The sequence below is a fragment of the Ochotona curzoniae genome, unplaced genomic scaffold (assembly GCF_017591425.1).
Source record: "Ochotona curzoniae isolate NIBS_2020 unplaced genomic scaffold, NIBS_Ocur_1.0 contig_2210, whole genome shotgun sequence".
In the NCBI taxonomy this organism is placed as follows: Eukaryota; Metazoa; Chordata; class Mammalia; order Lagomorpha; family Ochotonidae; genus Ochotona; species Ochotona curzoniae.
The window spans coordinates 46,600,368-46,619,284 of NW_024465369.1; the positions used below are offsets into that span (position 1 = coordinate 46,600,368).

Consider the following 18,917-nt stretch of genomic DNA (forward strand, 5'->3'; position numbering starts at 1 on the left):
GGAAGTACATCATGAAATGAAAATGATACTAATAGGTAAATTTCACCAGTATTTTAAAATATATCTTTTTACATTTTTTTAATGAAGTCAGGGAAGCAATTTCAATGTCAGACATATGTTTGGATAAAATAAGGTGCATTATTTGGCCAATGTGAAAATAGACAGATTTATGAATTTTTAAAATTTCTTTTCATAGAGTGAAAGGACATTTTTGTTATATACATATAATCAGTTACCACATGATCAAAAAATACTAATGGATGTGACTCTTTGCTTAAATTATTTACCAAAGGTCCAAGTTTTCCTTCAGGACCTTGAACACCAGGATTTCCAGTCAGACCCTGAAAACAAAAACACCTGTCAGTTTGCTGGACACTGGCAATAAGACACAGAAGGGCGAAGCTAGCACTGCATTCTTGAATAAAAAGGAATTGCTTAACATGAATAAATTTTCAAATGACGCTTGGTAAAACAAATTTTCTCTACAAGTTGTTTACTGTAATGTAAAGAAATAGCACAAAATTTGACAGTTATTTTTCTGACATCAGGCAGTGAAGCTATCAATTTATATTGCTTAGAAGCTATATTTTCTATATACAATTAAAATAAACTAACATTTAAAGTTAATGAATTGAATAGAAAATAATATTCCAAGGTCTGAAGATAAGCTAAATTAAGCTGTACAACACAACCTTCGGATAAATGCTCAGTGGCATTTCTCCTGGGCTGACACAGCCAACGACTGTTAAGTTCTTACCCGTGCACCAGGAAGCCCTGGCTCACCCGGACGTCCTGGGTCCCCTTGGCCTCCTTTAGGTCCTGATGAACCTACGGGGCCCCTCTCTCCTTGAGCGCCCTGTTCCAAAGCCGGGCAGGGATTAGGAGAGAAGAACAAGATGGAAGGGCATAAGCAAAACTCTTGTTTTATAAATGAAGGCAATAATATAATATGCACTTATTTTGTCTGAGAAGTTACAGTTACCTCTTTGAAAACAATATCAATACAGATTCTAAGTTTAGTTCCTTGCAAAACAGTGATTTTTCCCCCCCTCAATAGTGAAGAAAATTTTCATTATTTCTAGAATTGGGATTTTCTTTAGATAAATCTAAATTTCCAACTATAGGAATATGTGAGAATATGAGTCTAAGACTTTTTCTCCTCAGAAATATCCCTAAAATGTCCAAAAGCTAGTTCCCTTATTTCTCTAATCATTACCTTTCTCCTTTAATAGTTTATAAGACAAACATGAGGGAGTTTGCATTAGACCTGACTCTTTTCTGGGTCTGAAAGCACAGACCTAGGTTACTACTCTGGAGAAAGGCATCTTTTGGAGAACCACTCAGAAGAGAATCAACATTGAGCGATAACTTACCTTTGGGCCAGGTAAACCATCAGAGCCTGGAAATCCACGATTGCCAGGAGCACCCTACAAATAACCAAAAGCACTCATAACTCTAGCTGAGCTTTTTGTAATATACATCAAATGGCTGTTTTTTCTGTTTTTAGTACCTTAAAGTTTAAGGTTCTGTGGTCAAGCCAACACAGATATAAAAATAGATATAGATATGTAAGGAAATTCGACTAGAGAGGAGAGTTTCAAGTTTTGAAGATTATATCAGTATAGTCTCAGATAATTCTTTAAATCAGAAAATGTTATAGATTCAAAAGAATTGATACATCAGAAATGACATGGAAAGGCACCATTTAATTGTGACCAAAACGTCAACAGAAACATATAGTGATGGCGTCTTGGACATGAAACCTTTGGCATTCTTTCCAATTTAGACAAATATGAGATCATTGTTGTTTCTTGAAAATTTGGCTCACTATAGGCTAGTCACAGGAATCTATTATGATCTTGAGAAATGACCTAGATCTTTCTAGGGTTCTGACCTAGTGTTTACATTTTGCTTTTTCTAGTATTCTTTTTTCCCAGTTCTCCTGTTGGCTCATTCTCATTTCCAAATTTCAACTAAAACACCATCCTCTCAGAAAACTGTTATTTCTGGACAACACATATGATGCTAAACCACAACAAAAACCTGTGGTTACTCTTCACACGTCACTTCATTATTTACTAAGTGCAAATGGCTCTTACTAAAGTGTACAAATATACTTTATCCAGTGACTTATTTATTGTTTACATCCCCATTGAAGTTAACTACTTTTTATTAGCCCCCACATGAGAACTGGATTTCTGGTTCTTGATATATTCTGAACATCAACAGCTCATATTTATTTATTTATTTTTTTGCTCATATTGACTTGAAGTAGTGATTTAGTTTTTACAAACTGAAAGAACATGTAAAGAATGATGAGACCCTTGGCTTTCTTTTATTCATAGGTAATCATAATGAATTGTATAAATCGCATACACCTATTTCCCCTATTCCTTGTTGTTCCTAAAACTTACTCATGCAATATCCCCAGAACTACTAAAATGTATTTTATTATTAAATTTACCCTCTCTCCCATTGGACCTGGAGGACCAACTGTTCCAGGATCACCTCGAGGACCTCTTTTGCCTTCTTCACCAGGTGGACCTATGGGACCTTGAATACCATGTGGTCCCTGGTAAAAACAGAAGGACAGTCATCAGAAAGAGGTATTTGATGAGTGAGTTACAGCAGATTTGTTGAATGAAATCAAATACAAGTTTTAATGTGTATTCAATTATTATTTTCATTGCAAGCTATTAAGTTCTCATTGCTATTGTAAATAGTTAAGTATTTTGATCTGTATATTTCTAGATAATATTTATTCTCTTCTTGTGATTAAAAAGAAAATGAAGTCTTACTGGTTCTCCTTTTGGGCCAGCTTCTCCTTTGAAACCTGGAACCCCTGGGTCACCCTAAAATGAAATATTAATAACTGTTAGAACCAGGGGACATAGCCAGCTCAACTTGCTCAAATTAATTACAGTGAGTAGACCTTAAAAATTCTGTGTAGTTGATTCTGTATTGAATCAATAGTACAATGTAATCATTGATTTTCATTTGGTATAGTTTCTAGAATGCATTTGAATTATTGTAAAATTCAGTACAATCTGGTGGTATTTTGTTGTTAATATTAAAACTCATTTTTCTCTTGCACACTTGCATAATTAGAATAACTGTTATTCAGATTTTACCATTAAAATTATAAGGAACAATGGTATATCTACACATGGTCCATTTTAAGATATGAACTTGCTTGCCAGAGTTGAAATGATTTTATATTTTTGTTCTATTTATTAAGAATTTGGAAGGTTCAAAGATGGTATTTCACTTTGGACACTTCTCAGGTTTTTTCTTTAAATACTAATTATACTTTATGTTCCAGAACTGGACTACTAAAAGCAGAACATGGTAAAATCAAACGTGACATGTCAGAACAACTCAAATTTTTATATATCCATCAGTAGCACTTAAAAAGGATTTATCATCCTGACCATGTTATTTGGAACACAATATAAAGTATTTGTCTAAAGCAGCACTAGGAGAAAAAGTTCTTTTATCTTTATATAAATCAAATTCAAAATTACTTAGGCACAACTTTCAATGTTTCAATATTTCTGCAAAATATGGAATTTAAAACATCGGCATTTGTTCAACATGCATAGTATATTGGAATCACTTCATAAATAACTATTAAGAAAATAACATTTAACCTATTTTTGGCTAAATCCTTTTTTATAAATCCCTATTAAACTTCTATATTTCCTCCAACTGGCTTTCTATACCAGTAACTTTTCACCTGCTCATCACATTCTATGAAGCAGTCTGTGATATCATGACTTACTATTTTAGTAAATGCTCAAATTTAATATTCTATAATAAGTTTCTGCATAAAATTTAAACATTTAAATATACTCTAACATTTGGCTTTAAGTTGCAAAGTTGCCAGTCTACCTTTCCCTCATTGATGTAAATCACATTATCGTTTTATTTGCCTTATATATCATGTTACTATTTTGGTGCTCTTTGTTGGATTATATTAAAGGATGACAATTATTGTCAAAAACATTACCGGTTGCCCTCGAATTCCTTGCGGTCCAGTGCTACCTTGTGGTCCAGGAGATCCAGGGGGCCCTGGCAATCCAGGAGGACCAGAGGTCCCAGCAGAGCCCTATGAAATAGTAAGAGCTGGTGTAATGCAAAGGATCACATTCACTTCATTCTCACTAAGTATAAATTCAGTTACGTACTGTTGGGCCTTTGGCACCAGGTGTCCCATCAGTTCCCACTGCACCCTAAAAGAGATATAAAATGACTATGAAATATCAAGCCACAGCTGGACAGATCTTTTTTTTTTTTTTTGTCAAATATCCAGGTATCTTCCAAGAGAAGCCAGGAAATTTGCAAAATAAAACAAAACCAACCATCAATATTTCAACAAATTACTCTCATAACTGATTTCCTTTTCCCATAAAATACAAAAAAATATTTACAGAGATGACATGGGAAACAATGTTTTGTTGTTGTTGTTGTTGTTTGGTTGGTTGGTTGGTTGATTGGTTGGTTTTGTCATGAATTTGAAGCACTCACCCCAAATTCAAAGAAACAACATTACAATAGGTAGCATTTGTTTCAATGTTAGAACAGCATCTTGTTTTCTGGCCCATCTTAGGGAGAAACTTACAGGAAGTCCCTGAGATCCAGCTGGACCTGGTGGCCCAGTTTCCCCTCTCTGCCCTTGAGGACCTTCAGGGCCTCTAGCCCCAGTTGGACCTGCTTCTCCCTAAAAGGGGGCAAGAGGAAAGGTCAATTCAGAGAAAGGCAAGAGTGAATGTTTCAACGTTGATGGCTTACTTGGAGTTTTGCAATTCAAATCCAAACAATAAAAGAGGGCATGAGCACAAAGAGATTTATCAGGAATGTAAACCTACACTCAGCCTAAGGAGTGGATTCACTTGCCCACTCCCTTTAATGGGATGATAATGGTGAACTCTTCACTTGGATACGTTCTTTGTATTGCAGTTTACAGAGACACAAAGCCTCCACATCCATCATAGTTAATTTCATTTCCCTGTCATCCTAACCTCCAGGAAATCTGGGAATTTTAATCACCACATCTATCAGAGTTTTCTACTCATTATATATTTAACATAAACTGGATTGATGATGAAAAAGCAGCAACAATGCTACAATAGGTACTGCAAAGTCATACAAATAATGAGAGTATACAGTCTTATCCCAGTGGAGTGTTTTTTTTAATATATTCCTTAAAAAAATATTCAAGTCTGAGTACATATAGATAAGAAGTATATTCAAATTCCTCAAACAAAACAAATTGAATTAAGGGAAGAAAACTGCAGAAATTGTTTCTGTTGGAAAATTTAAAATCTATCAATGCCTCACACAACAAAAACTTAATGGACCCATCAAAGATTTAAAAAATTGCTTCACATTTTTAGAATAATCTAATGTCAGCTAAAAGGCACAGCAGGACTTGGAAAATAATTTTTCAAATGTGCCATACTTACTGTAAAAACATCCATCTAAAATTTATCTCATCAGTATAAGAAGCAATATAGCAAATCATGTATCATACTAGAATATTTTATTTGTTTTAAAACTATAATTCCTTTGACTTTCAGTAAAGTGGAAAATAGTAGGCCTGTAACTCTCAAAAGAACTTAACAACTTCTGGCAAAACAGTATGACAGCTCATACAACAGAAAATGGTGACAGTAATGCTAGGTTTTCTGAAACACTTCTGGGACATGTCCATAACCTGACATTTGCCATAACCTGGGGTTCTTAGAAATCTTTGAAAGACAAATTAGAGCACATATCTCATTCCAGGATCAGATCTTGCTTTCCTTTTACATCTCTAGCAGTAAACAGTAAGGTGATTGACTCAAACTGTTTTGTATAAACAGAACTGGAAGGTCCTGTTTGTCTGGTTCTGTTGTCCACTCCTAGGTGGGACGTGACACTTACTGATTGGATAGTTTAGAGTGCATGATGCTTAAACTGGATATCTGTTTCTTGCTACTGTAGTTGATTTAATTATTTGTATTGTACACTGATGTAAACTTGGTTGATTGAATGATTCTCATCATGAGCCTGTGCTCTCTAATTGACTGAATGATCATTGCGTAAGAACCCTTGAACATGGCTGAACAGGGCTGCTCCCCTATTCCATGTGTGGTGGAATGAGACAGTCCACCAGTCAGCGCCATTTGGTAAATAAACACTCCTGAGCTCCTACGAGTCTGCCTCTGACTCATTTCTAGGATAGAGCTGGTCAACTTGCAACCTTGATCTAGTCCAGAAGTCCCTAGAAAACTTTCATTAGAAGCTTTTGAAGTCTAATTCACGTCAATAAAATACATCAAATTTCTATTTTCACTGAAATATAAAGAATCAGGCATGGCAAAATATTCATCACTCACAGACCAGGAGACCAGGGCAGAACCTTACGGAAATAGCAGGAATATGGTCAAAACAAATACTTTTTAATGTGGGCAATAGAAAACAAAGATAGGGAAATATTTTCCAAAAGAAGCAGAGAAGCTAAATGTTCAAGTTTAAGTTAGGATCTTTCAGTAGCCACACCCAGTACCACAAAAACCCAGAAGGAGGGCAGTGTACCCGGCATGAATGACTGTAATCCCTGTGGTTGCAAATAGTCTAGAAGTTACATTCCCGCCTGGTGACTCACAATTCCAGGCTTTACAAAGGTTCTTGCCTTATTTTCCTAGCCAGAGCTTTTCTAGGGGTAAGTGTTCTAAGGTAAAAGGGGCAGGAATTATGCGTAGGTTGATAGGGAGAACTGAGATTGGTGCAGAGTCCCTGGTAGTTAGATTAGAACTTCAAGGAAGTCAGATTAAGAACACCCCATTCTCTGGAGTCCACATTTGGTCTCAGGGAAAGCAAGGACTGGCTTGTGAAATGAATTAAAGCATCATCTTAAAATAGCTACAATCCTGCGGCAAAGATTTTAAAGATGACATTGGGCAGAGTCTTTGGAAATTTGCCTTGATTAGTCCCACATTCAAAGCATATTTGACTGTTTTACTGAAAGGTCTATTAGCTTGCTTGTTTACAAGTTCAAATGCCAATTTAAGCAGTACAGCCAACAAAAAGCATAAGCTTACACGGTGTTCTCTGTATCTGGTATGATGCCAAGGGTTTATATAGATTAACTCACATAATATTCAGCAAAATGTCTTGGGAAAGCAAGGTTTAAATGAGTTGTAATCATTTCATAGAGTTCAATTTTCCAAAGAAATCCCTTTTCCAGATAAAGGAAATTATTGTCAAAGGCACTCTGGATGTGAAGGGTAATCAAAAGTGCTGTGTTGCTTAAAACATGAAGGCAATGCTCTGAATTTAATCACTGAGTTAGCTAATATAATCTTGTCTTTCCACTGCAATGCTTGAATTTATACCAACCATTAAGAAAAAGAACAAACTGTGACTCATTAACAAATGTTAACTTCTCCCAGAAAACACTTTAGTTCATTCCCACATGGAGAGCCAAACATCTTCCCTTTTATCCTTTTAATTTCCCAAACATCACTCCTTAAGAGCTGTGTAGAATAAGGGGGAGGAGGGCAGCGTGAGGGCTAGTGTTGTTTGAAGGAACAGCCTTTTGTGCCCTCTAATTTACTTTAACCTCATTTTGTTTGGAACATTCTGCTGTTTGTTCCATCAAGCAATCTGTCCAAGACCGAAGTTCCATTTTAAAGCCATTATTTCTTGTATCAATTTCAATTTTCTACTCTTACAGTTTCAACAAAACAGATTTTTTCGTACAACTGTCTGATGATGTTATTATCTTTTAATTACATATCCTGTAATTTTACTCTTTGATTATATTTAATTCTATAATAATTGACAACCAGTATAATTAATATTCTTTCTTTAGTTAATAGCTACTTGTAGAGGTAGGGTTTGAGTCTATTTAAGACACCACTAGGGATGCCCAATCCCATATCAGAATATCTGGGCACAAATCCCAGCATCAATCCCAGTAATAGCTTCCTGAAAATGTGCACAATTGGAGGCAACAGATGATTCAAGTAATTGGGTCCATGAGACACATATCAAAGACCCAGACACCTGTCCTAAGCTGACCCAATCCTAGTTGGTGCAACACTTGGGGAGTGAATCAGAGGTTAGGAGATTCATTCTCTCTCTCTACTTCTCTATTTGCCTTTCAAGTGAATAAGTAAATAAATATTTGAGAGTAATTATCATACTGCTCAATGAATGAGATATTGTTCTTCCCTTTGGGATTCATATTATCAAAAGGAGATAAATACATTAATATTTTACCTTCATTCCTGGATTTCCTGGAAAACCAGCAGAACCAGGTATTCCAAGAGGACCCTATTGAAAAAAAAAAAAACAGAAAAGTAAACAAACATGTATTTAATCAGTATCTAAATAGATCACTTATATTTTTGACAACATTGTGTGCTTTCACACATGATTTAAGAAAAATCATCTTTTTAAAATAATTTTGATAATAATGTAATTTTGTTACATGCATCATCCATCTACAATAGTTCTGAGACACTTTCAATGATATTCAACAGGATTTGCCAACTGTACCAGTAGTGCTGTTAGTCACAAATTCAAATTCTTTGGAACAATAGCTTATTGACAGATAATACTTCTCTATGTTAATCAAGCCATAAGCAGCTTTAGAAATTTTTATTTTGTATCAGAGTCAGTATTTATTCTTTAAAAAAATTATGCTTAAGAATCATCTGGGGGCTGGGTTATTTGGTAACACAACTTGTTAAGCTACTGCTTTTAACTCTGGCATCCTATATAGGTACATATTAAAAACCTGGTTGCTATATTTCTGATCCAGCTTCCTGATGAGCCTGGGAAAACAAGTACTTGGGCACCTGTCACCACAATGAAAGATCCAGATGAAGTTCGTGCCTCTTGGTCTCTGACTGGTTCCACTTCACACCAGGTGTTACAGTCATTTGGCAGTTGAAACAACAGATTTCACTGTGTGTGTGTGTGTGTGTGTGTGAGAGAGAGAGAGAGAGAGGGAGAGAGAGAGAGAGAGAGAGAGAGAGAAAGAGAAGCTGTGCCTTCCAAATAAATAAATACATAAATCTTTATCAAAACAGAATCATGTGGCTATTTTGAATGATTTCTTCAGGCAATATTAAAGGACATTTATTAGAATCCTACATTTGGAAATAAAGATATAACTCTGATTAGAGGTTGCATTTAAAGAAAATGAGTATAGGAGAAATCTAATTCAAGATCTCTCATTTTTTGAATACAGTATTTTAATTTCCTAAGTGTTGAATCAATAAAACTCTTCTTAAAGTACATTTTTTTTAATTCTATATTGTGTTTCCTTTTACAATTAACAAAGGAAAAAAAGACCCTAAGTATCCATAATTTAAATTACTTTAATTCAACTTTTTTTTTTTAGCACAGAAGAATTAAAAGCTCCAGGTTGGAGCTGAATCTGCAGTTGGAGAAGCCAGGACATTAAACAGCACCCATGTGGGATGTGAGAGCTTGGGAGTGAAGGATTGGCCAATTGAGCCAGTGTACTGGTCTGAGCCCTTAAGAGCTTTAAAAATATTTTATATCTTTCAATGTCAATGATGACCCACAATGATCATGAATGTTCCTTAAAACTCTCACATATTTTCTTTCATTTTTTTTATTGCCACAGCTTAAGATGTGGAGCATAATTAAACTTCTGTTATTTCAACAAGATAAAATTGTCCAGTGAGAAGCCAACATGCTTATGTAGTAGGTAAAACTGCCAGGTGGTGGGTACCAGTTTAAGTCCCACCTGCTCCACTTCTTAACCTGCTCCCTACTAATAGCCTGCAAAAACAGGTAGGCTCTCTTTTCATAAATACACATAAAAGTCATTATTTCATGCCTACTGTTAGCATACATATTTTATTGATAAACAATTTTAATCTTTCATGCAATTATTTCTTTTGCATGCCACATTGTATCTTCATTTTGAAATTCATGCTACCACTTTTAATGTTCTTCAATGTGAAAAAACAGTAGTTCTATATTTCAGAAAGTTACTTTAATTTCAGACGATTGTTAAAAGGTAATTTATTTTTATTTTGCTAATAGAGATGAAATGTAAGTGCCTCAGACAAAAGACCACTGAGTATAACAACAATCTGCTTGATCTCCTGGCTCTCCTGGGCTTCTTTGTGTGGCTATACAACTCAGCAATTAATAAACAGCCATGGAGGTGTTTACACATGGGATAGTCGCCATGAAGAAGGCAAAGAGGAAAAAAGGTTAAACAATATGTCCAATATTTATGAAATTACATTCTTGCTGCTTTTAAAATTCTAATAACTAATAGTTAAATAAAATTTCATAGTTCTCATCTTTAAATTTAAAGTTTCATAACTGCAGAAGATCTCTCATGATAGTGCAAGACTTCCTGGAGCAAAATGGAACAGTATTATTAATACTGGGCAGAAAAATCAACTTTTAAAAAAATGTAAGCATGTCTGGGCCTGGCATGGTGGCCTAGCAGCTAACGTCCTTGCCTTGAATATGCTGGGATCCCATATAGTTACTGGTTCTAATCCTGGCAGCCCTGCTTCCCATCCAGCTCCCTGCTTATGGCCTGAGAAAGAAGTTGAGGATGGCCCAAAACCTTGGGACCCCGAACCCGTGTGGGAGACCTGGAAGAGCTCCTGGCTTCTGGCTCCTGGCTTTGGATCAGGAGTTGTATAGTGCAGCTCTGGCCATTGCAGTCACTTGGGGAGTGAACCATCGGACAAAAGATCTTCCTCTCTATCTGTCCTCCTCTCTCTATATATATCTGACTTTGCAATAGAAATAATAAAATAAAACTTAAAAATGCAAACATGTCCTGAGACCTCATCATTTCCTATACCAAGTTATCCTTTTATTTTCAGGGTTTTAGTTTCTATCTATATGTTAAAAATTACAAAGTCTATGTTGGCCCATCAAATTTCCATCCTGAGCCCAAATCTAACCCCAAATTCAACTCAATTTTCTTCCATCCTAAACCCCACTTAACAAAGGCCTGTTGCTCTTCCTGTAATTATAATCACAAATTGCTTACATCCTGAATGAGACTTTTAAAATCAGAATGTTATTGGGTCAAGGCAATCAGAGGTTCATCATGTATTGAAATGCAGTCTGAGTAAATTAATACTGTAATAACTTTATTTCACATCCTTATAATCTTCCACTGAAATTATGCCAGTGTCACTTAAATTCAGTCTTTATTCCAATCATTTCAATCTCAGCTTACAAACAAGATGATCTTTCTGTTTATGATAATCATATATTTAAACCCCTGCAAGTCTTCATCAAATACTATATGGAGGCATCAAAAACCCCATAGAAGTGGTAAATGTAATACTTCACTATGTAGTTCTTATTTCCCAATTTAATTATGCTGCATTTCATTGAGATTATTATGTTTGTCCAAGTGTCTATCTCTTGTGTATTTTACAAACTCATCTTTAGAGACTTTACTTGAAATTTGTTCCTTTTAAATAATCCTCTATATCCTCTTCCATATTATGTTTAGATATTTCCTCATCTATGCTCCCATTTCTCAAGTTATAGTCTATGTTATTGTACTTGGCAATAGTATTATACAGCAGTATTAATTAATATATGTAATTTTCAAGGATAAGAATATGTGTTTGTCCTCCTTTTTGTTCCAGGTTTCTGTAATACAGCAGATTGTCTCTAAATAATTGTGAATGTACAAATAGAAGAATTAATTAGTTAATACATAAGAATACAACTTTCATCCAAAAGATTAAAAAAAAAAATAAATGCTAGTGAGGATGTGGAGAAAAATGTATCTTAGTATATCATTGATGGGAATGTAAAGTGGTACAATCATTATGGAAGACAATATGGAGATTTCTCAGAAATGTGAAAATACACCACATGATCCAGCCATCCTACTCCTGAGATTTTACCCAAATAAAACAAAATCAGCAAGTGAAAGTTGCTTATGTTCTAATGTTAACTGAAGCTCCATTCACAATAGCTAAGATATGGTATCAATCTAGAAGTCCATCAACTGATGACTGTATTAAAAAAATAGTATACTTTTACCATAGTACTTAATTATAAAAAATGTGTAATCATGTCTTTTGCAACAAAATGAATACAATTGCAGGCCATTATAATTAGTGAAATAAGCCAGTCCCAAAAGATAAATATCGTATGTTTTCTCTGATCTGGAGTAGTTAACATGGAGCATAAAAAATGTAAGACTGAGGGGACAGAAGATGACTCAATTAAATAATCCTCCACCTACAAGTACCAACAACCCATATGGGCGCTAGCTAATGTCTTAGCTGTTCCACTTTCCATCCAGCTCTCTGCTTTTGGCTTGGGAAAACAGCAGAAGATGGCCTAGATGGCCTAAAGCCTTGGGACCCTGCACTCATGTGGGAGATCTAAAAAAAGCTGCTGGCTCCTGACTTCAGATCAGCTTAGCTCTGACCTTAATAGCCATTTGGGTAGTGAACCAGCAGATGGAAGATTTATCTGTATCTTTACCTTTCCTTCTCTCTGTAAATCTTCCTTTTCAGAAAAAAAAAAAAATCTTAAAACAAAATAGATAATAATGAAACGAACATCCATTTCCATTTTCAGCTCTTATTTGTATTCCTGTAGATCTTTGGTCTTTCTCCTTCTTACTTGTTGAAGGTTATGGCTAATGGTGCATCAAGCCCATGATTATAAAATGAATTAAAATTTTATTTTTCAAACCTTGAAGAAAAAAAAATAAATGAAAGAAGAAGTAGTTGAGGTAGGGAAAGACAGAGAGAGAATAGTTACCTTTTTAGAATTGTAACCATGGAATACATGAGATCTGTTCTCTTTATATCAATAAAGTTATAAAAAGTACAACTCACCATTGGTCCAGGTTTTCCTGGCATACCATGTGCACCTCGTTGTCCCTAAATACAAGAAGAATAAAAAGAACACAGTGTTGAATATTCTATAGTATTTCTTCATAGTTCATTTGCTTCAAAAATAATATCCATGTGAAAGACTGAAGAATAAATGTTAAGGATTAATAACTGACAGTGAAATAACAGTGATACAATGTACATTTATGCAAGTTGATATGGCAAGAGCAAATAAACACATATATGCTATCATTAGAAAATAAAAATCAAGATTAAGAAAATTAAATGAATCAAAATGATTCTTTATGCTTCAAGGTACTACCTGTCACATGAACTCAGAGAACATGAGTATTTAAATGCTTCAGCTTTCCTAACACTCAGAATAACACAGAGGAAGTTATGTGCTCCTTGTGAAAACCAGCAAGACAGAAAACCAACAAACACACAGGAATTAAGTTGTTCATTCTCTCGGCTTCACCTAGATCCTCCTTTAAGACTGATGTATTTAGTCAGTAAGAAGTGTTTCTGCTGTGACTCACAACTGCGGCTCTCTCCATTAGCCAGAAGGAGCCAGATCTGTCAAGGTTGTGTCTCTTCTTTGGTCAGTGCAGAAGGACAAAGGATTGGCCCTCATTGAAAACAATTCTTAAGATCCCTACCTTCCATCTGCAACACAATTAAATTTCTATGGAAAAATCTACCTATTTGTTCACTTATTGACAAGAGTAGTTTCTAAGGGCACTCTTTGTCTTGAGTCAGTGTCCTAGGAAACCTGGCTTGAAACACTAAGATAGTTGGTGGTGCTAGAAGTGGTTCATGAAAGTGGCCCATAAAATGTAATTTTTTAGGCTGGATTCCCCACTGTCCAGCTGCTTCTAAAGGGATTTCAGATCACAGTTGGCATGCTGTGGTGAGACAGTCATGAATATTTGCTGAGATGGTGGACTGAATATGGAGAGAGTGTAAGGGAATGAGATGAGGATGCAATTTCATCAGCATGAAAGAAGGTTTAGGGAAATGAAACAATATATCAATAGGAGAAAGAAAGTCTGATAGTGCTCAGTCACTGATGCAAGGCTCCCTGCCAGTATTTTGAAAGATTCTCATCTCCTGCAACCAAAGAAAACGCTGAATATCAGACCCAGTTTATAATTATAAGCACATAAGCACTTGAACAAGCTGAATACTCATACCTAGAGGGTCTCTTACACCCTAGTTAGATCCTTCATTAGAAGGAATGGATCTATATAATTTTGCATTAGCATATCTTGGTTAACACAATTAAGAACTTGGAAATCTTAAACTCCTGAAGCCACTGGGCCTGTGGAAGAGATCCATTATCTCCATTAACAGCATAGGTTTCTCTTTTGTTTGAAGAAGATGTGGAAGATTCTACTTCAACAGACCACATAAGCTTAAATATTATAAGCATAGTGGGTGCAATTTCATGAGCTACAGATTCAAAATATTAGCCAAATGTTCCTGCAGATTTGAATGGGCCCAACCTTGTGTAACTGAGATTTCCACTGGTTTGCTTAAGAGCTGGGATGCTGACAGGCTGAGCTAGGCATGATCATGTTTCTGATATTCATGGGAGCTGGAGTTGGGTGCAGGCCAGGCTGGTCCAGGCTGTTGTACAAGCAGGCACACCCAATAATAGGGTATGTGGCAGGTTGGGCCATAATATCCACCAGCTCATGTATAGGCCTGAATAGAGGGTGAAAACTGTGCTAGGTAGGGGCCTAGCACCTGCCGGCACATATAATATCTGGGTCTGAGAGTAGGCCTGGTTGGAGAACTTGGAAAACTCCTCTGGTGGGCCATAGCTCTCATTGGTGAACATGTGATTCAGGCCTAGGTGTTGGTCAAGCCAGACAAAGTAGCACCACCTGTCGACAAGTATATGGGTTGGTTCTGGAGGTGGGTGGATTGCGCACAGTCGAATCAAACCTTAAAACACTGGTATGTGTAGGAGTCAGGCTGAAGTACAGACCATGACTGGCTAGGCCATCATAACTACTATTTTACTTTAGCCAGGGATGGGAGCAGACTGTGCAGGGCAAGGTTGAATCACCTGTCAGAGAGTTGGGACTCGGGGCAGGCTGGCACAGGCCAGGCTGCACCATCTGATGGCAAAGGCCAAGACAATGAATGGGATATACAGAGCTGGGTCAGAACAACCACTGGCATGTACAAGATCTGTGGCTGGGTATAGGCCTGATTAGGGAGCCAAGGAGACACCCTGGCTGGAATGAGGTTCCTACTGGTGAGCATGAGAACCAGAATGGGATCAGTGATCTGGGCTGGACATGGCCTGCAATATTCCTTGGCATGGTTGTGGACTGGCTCTGGGGTACACAAGGCTGGGCTTGTGCTCCCACTTGTGCTCATGAGAGCCAAGGTGGGTATAGGATGGGCTGAGCTTGGCCTCGGCTCCTGCTGAACCATATGAGAGCTGTGTCTGGGCATTGACCAGATGTTGCTGGGCTGTAGCCACCAGCAGTAAGAACTGGAATGGGTGTGGGCTGGTTGGGCAAACCAATGCTCCTGCCAGGACAGGAGGTGGACTAAGCCAGCCTGGGCCAAGAACCCATCAGTGTACACAAGATCTGTGACTGCAAACAGATCTGATAGAGGAGTTTGGGGAACTCCTCTGTCACAATGCACTCCCTGCAGGTGAGCACAAGAGCCAAGGCTGGGAGCAGCCCAGACCATGCCAGGTTATAGTACATGCCAGTATACATGTGGGTCAGGTCACGAGGCAGGCCAGGCTGGGCCAGTTCATAACATTCACTGGCAGATCTGAGAACCAGGATGGGGTACAGAATAGGCTGGGTTAGGCTACAACACCACCCAGTTCACATTAGGTCCAGAACTGGGCTAGCGGGACTGGGCTAAGCTGCAGTACCCACCAACATGAGCTGGAATTGGGTACAGACAGGCCTGGCCATATTACAGCACCTTCCAGCAAATGCCAAGGTAAGGCAGGTCATGACAAACTAGGTCACAGCACCCACCAGTGTACCTGAGTCCGGGGGGGGGGTGGCGGGTATGAGCCTGGTTGGGTGGCAACATGGGTTCCCCTGCTGCGCCACTGCTCCCACTTGTGACCGGCAGCAGACCAGGCCAGGAAAGGATACAACATCTATTGGCCTGGATGTCAGGGGGAGAGATAGGCAGGGCTAAGCGAATGTATCCACTGGTGCATGCATAAGCTAGAGTAAGTGCAGCTTGGTTGAGCTTTACCACAGCAGCAGTTGGCAAGTGCTGGGAATGGGGGCAAATCCTGTCAAGCTAGACTGTAGAACCACCTGGACAGTGCAAGATCCAGGACTGGGAGTGGACCTGTTAGGGAAACTGTGGGCACCTCTCTGATGGGCTGCAGCTCCCACTGGTGAGCATGAGAACCAGGGCTGGGGGTGGGCCTGTCTAGACATGCAGTGGTACCCATCGGTATGAGTGTGGGCTGGTAGTGGGGTCAGTTGGGTTGAACTAGGCTCCAATGCCCACTGATGTGTACAAGAGCTGAATGGGATTTGGGACAGATTGGACAAGTCCACTTCACATGCCAGCAAGCACAGGAACCAGGGCTGGGGGCAGGCCTTGTGGGGGTTATTGTGGGTTGCTCTGTCTAGGCTGCAATTCCCACTGGTGTATGTGAGGGCCTAGTATGTAGGGGGCTGAGCTGCAGCATCAATGTGTTTGCATTAGAGATGGGGCAGGAGAAAACTGACCCAGCAATTGCAATTAACAGTGGGTACATAGGCTGATGTGGATGGTGACAGATTGAGCCAGACCCCATACGGGCGAACACACACAAGAGTCAGGTCTTGGATCATCTCAGATAAGGTCTTTCTGGGGATCCCCCCAACTGAACTGCTAGACTCAGAACTCCAACCATGGGGTGGGGCTTGGGGATTGCAGAAACAGTGGACTGACTGTAGAGTGCATGTGTCAGAACTGGACCTCCTCAGTGGAAAAGACAAAGCAGTAAACAGTATACACATATGCCCAAGGAGAATATGGCAGTCCACTGGGACCTGCAGAGGACATCTGATACCATACCAAAGGAAGAAACCGGACAACTACCCCAGCCAAACGTTGACAAAAAATATCCAGGCAGATGGAAACTCTAAGATGTCCTATGTCAGCCAATGCACCTTGTAAAGATTGCCTCATCTTGGCATCGGTGAGATTGACAGCATTCCACAACTACCAAAACCACTTAAGGAGAACTCTTAGAGCTTGCTCCACATCAGGGACCCTGGGATGACATCGGGTGACCATTCCCCATCCCCAAGTACTGAGGTAGTTGGGAGGCTGGGTACAACTTCTTCCCTATCCTCCCCACCCCTAGATACAGGAGGAAAAGAAAACTTGGAAACAAAGGCCTCACCCACTTTCCCCTAACCTTCAGTCCTTCCCACTCTGATCAACAATGTAAACATTAGCAAAATAATTAAATAACCTCTTATTATATCACAAAAGATAAATAAAAATAAATAAGAGAGAAACTTTTAGCCAACTACAGTCTGATCTTTAGAGAGCTGTTAAGCAAATTAAAAGATTTTGCTTCCTACACAGATTCAAGGATCAATATCAGGACAGCTCTCACTCTGTGCAATTAAAATAGAGACAGATGACTAAGGAAGCTCACATCGCCAAGCACGTGTTCTCAGAACCTACCATTCTGAGAAACAAGAAGACGTGGAAGAAAGTTTGGTGTGCAAAAACAGCTCCGTAGACGTTATCTACTTTTATGATTTTATTATCGCTTTAAATCTGATGGTTTCCTATGGCTTATATTATACAACACTATACTTTTTCATTCTTCTTATTTCTCATATCAAAATAAGTAGGTAGCAACAAACCCCAATTTTGTGAGATGGTAACAGTAAGAGTCCAGGTGGAGGGAAATAGGAATTCTTTATACTATCTATAAATTCATATTTCTGTAAATATAATTTATTCCAAAAAAATTTTAAACAACAATAGTACTATTAATCACTTTGAAAAGATAAGTTCTATAAAGCAAATCAGAAACAGAGTAAAAGACATGGCCCAACGGAAAAGCAGCAAGTTTACTTACAGGAGCACCCTGTGGCCCAAGCCGCCCTCTCTCTCCTGGCATTCCTCTCGGCCCCTGCAGAGGAGACATTAAGAGCATCCCTTGTGTCATATACATTGAATTTTAAAATACTGAATCCACTTGAAACTGGATATAATCCGTCAACAAGCAGCAATGGTTACAGGAGGAATCTAAGTTTGGGAAAAATAAGAACCCACGGCGATATTTAACCTTCCTGTGTAAATTAGCTTACATTTAACCTAGCCTCAAGAGGTTAAATGCCCAATAATACAGATCCCGAATACAGCAAAAAAAAATAAGAGAACAAGGAAACGCAGAAAGGGTCCCTCTCCTTTCAAACCCTGTTATGTCTTTTATGATTGTCTATCAGCAAGTTGCCAAGATTTTTTTCATTGGCTAACCTATGTTCTCATGTCTTTTCACTTTTTTAATTTAAATGTTCTCTCAAAGAAATCTTTAAACCAAATAAATAACAACAACAACAACAACAACAACAAACAATACATACCAAAGGACCCATGGCACCCATTGGACCAGTAGGGCCAGCTTCACCCTAATGCAAAAATGAGAATGAGAAACCTGAAAGTTTTATTCACATATTTTGCTCCATGCGTGCATAATTTCAAAGAGGACAACAGAAAGAGCAAACTGTCAATGAATGATATCAAAATTCAGTTTATTACCTTTTTTCTGAATGCAATGAAAACTGACTTTCTGTAGAAGTAAATACACACAAGGGCAGATATTTCGTACAGCGGTGAAATGCCACTGGTTTTGAGTTCTGTTTCCAGTTCTGGTTTCCTGATAATGTGATAATGTGACCCTGGGTAGCAGGTGATTGCTCAAATACTTCCATCCCTGCCACCCATGTGGCATTAAAAATTGGTAACTAACAGGGAAATTTTTATTCAGCTAATAACTTATTTATACTATTCTTTTCTAGCAAATAATTTAAAGGT

The 18,917-nt window shown here is 38.0% G+C and overlaps 1 protein-coding gene across 3 annotated transcripts in view; it reads right to left on the minus strand.

Annotated features, from left to right (window-relative positions):
* Positions 1 to 18,917, minus strand: part of COL5A2 (collagen type V alpha 2 chain) — a 141,003-nt gene that overhangs the window by 29,248 nt on the left and 92,838 nt on the right. For all 3 annotated transcript variants that reach the window (XM_040971842.1, XM_040971841.1, XM_040971840.1), the window contains 12 exons: positions 18,467 to 18,511; positions 17,959 to 18,012; positions 12,873 to 12,917; positions 8,269 to 8,322; positions 4,622 to 4,720; positions 4,188 to 4,232; positions 4,010 to 4,108; positions 2,799 to 2,852; positions 2,465 to 2,572; positions 1,374 to 1,427; positions 758 to 856; positions 288 to 341 (listed from right to left, as the gene is read on the minus strand). In XM_040971842.1, the coding sequence (XP_040827776.1) occupies positions 288 to 341; positions 758 to 856; positions 1,374 to 1,427; positions 2,465 to 2,572; positions 2,799 to 2,852; positions 4,010 to 4,108; positions 4,188 to 4,232; positions 4,622 to 4,720; positions 8,269 to 8,322; positions 12,873 to 12,917; positions 17,959 to 18,012; positions 18,467 to 18,511 (810 nt within the window). The remainder of the gene's footprint in view (positions 1 to 287; positions 342 to 757; positions 857 to 1,373; positions 1,428 to 2,464; positions 2,573 to 2,798; positions 2,853 to 4,009; positions 4,109 to 4,187; positions 4,233 to 4,621; positions 4,721 to 8,268; positions 8,323 to 12,872; positions 12,918 to 17,958; positions 18,013 to 18,466; positions 18,512 to 18,917) is intronic.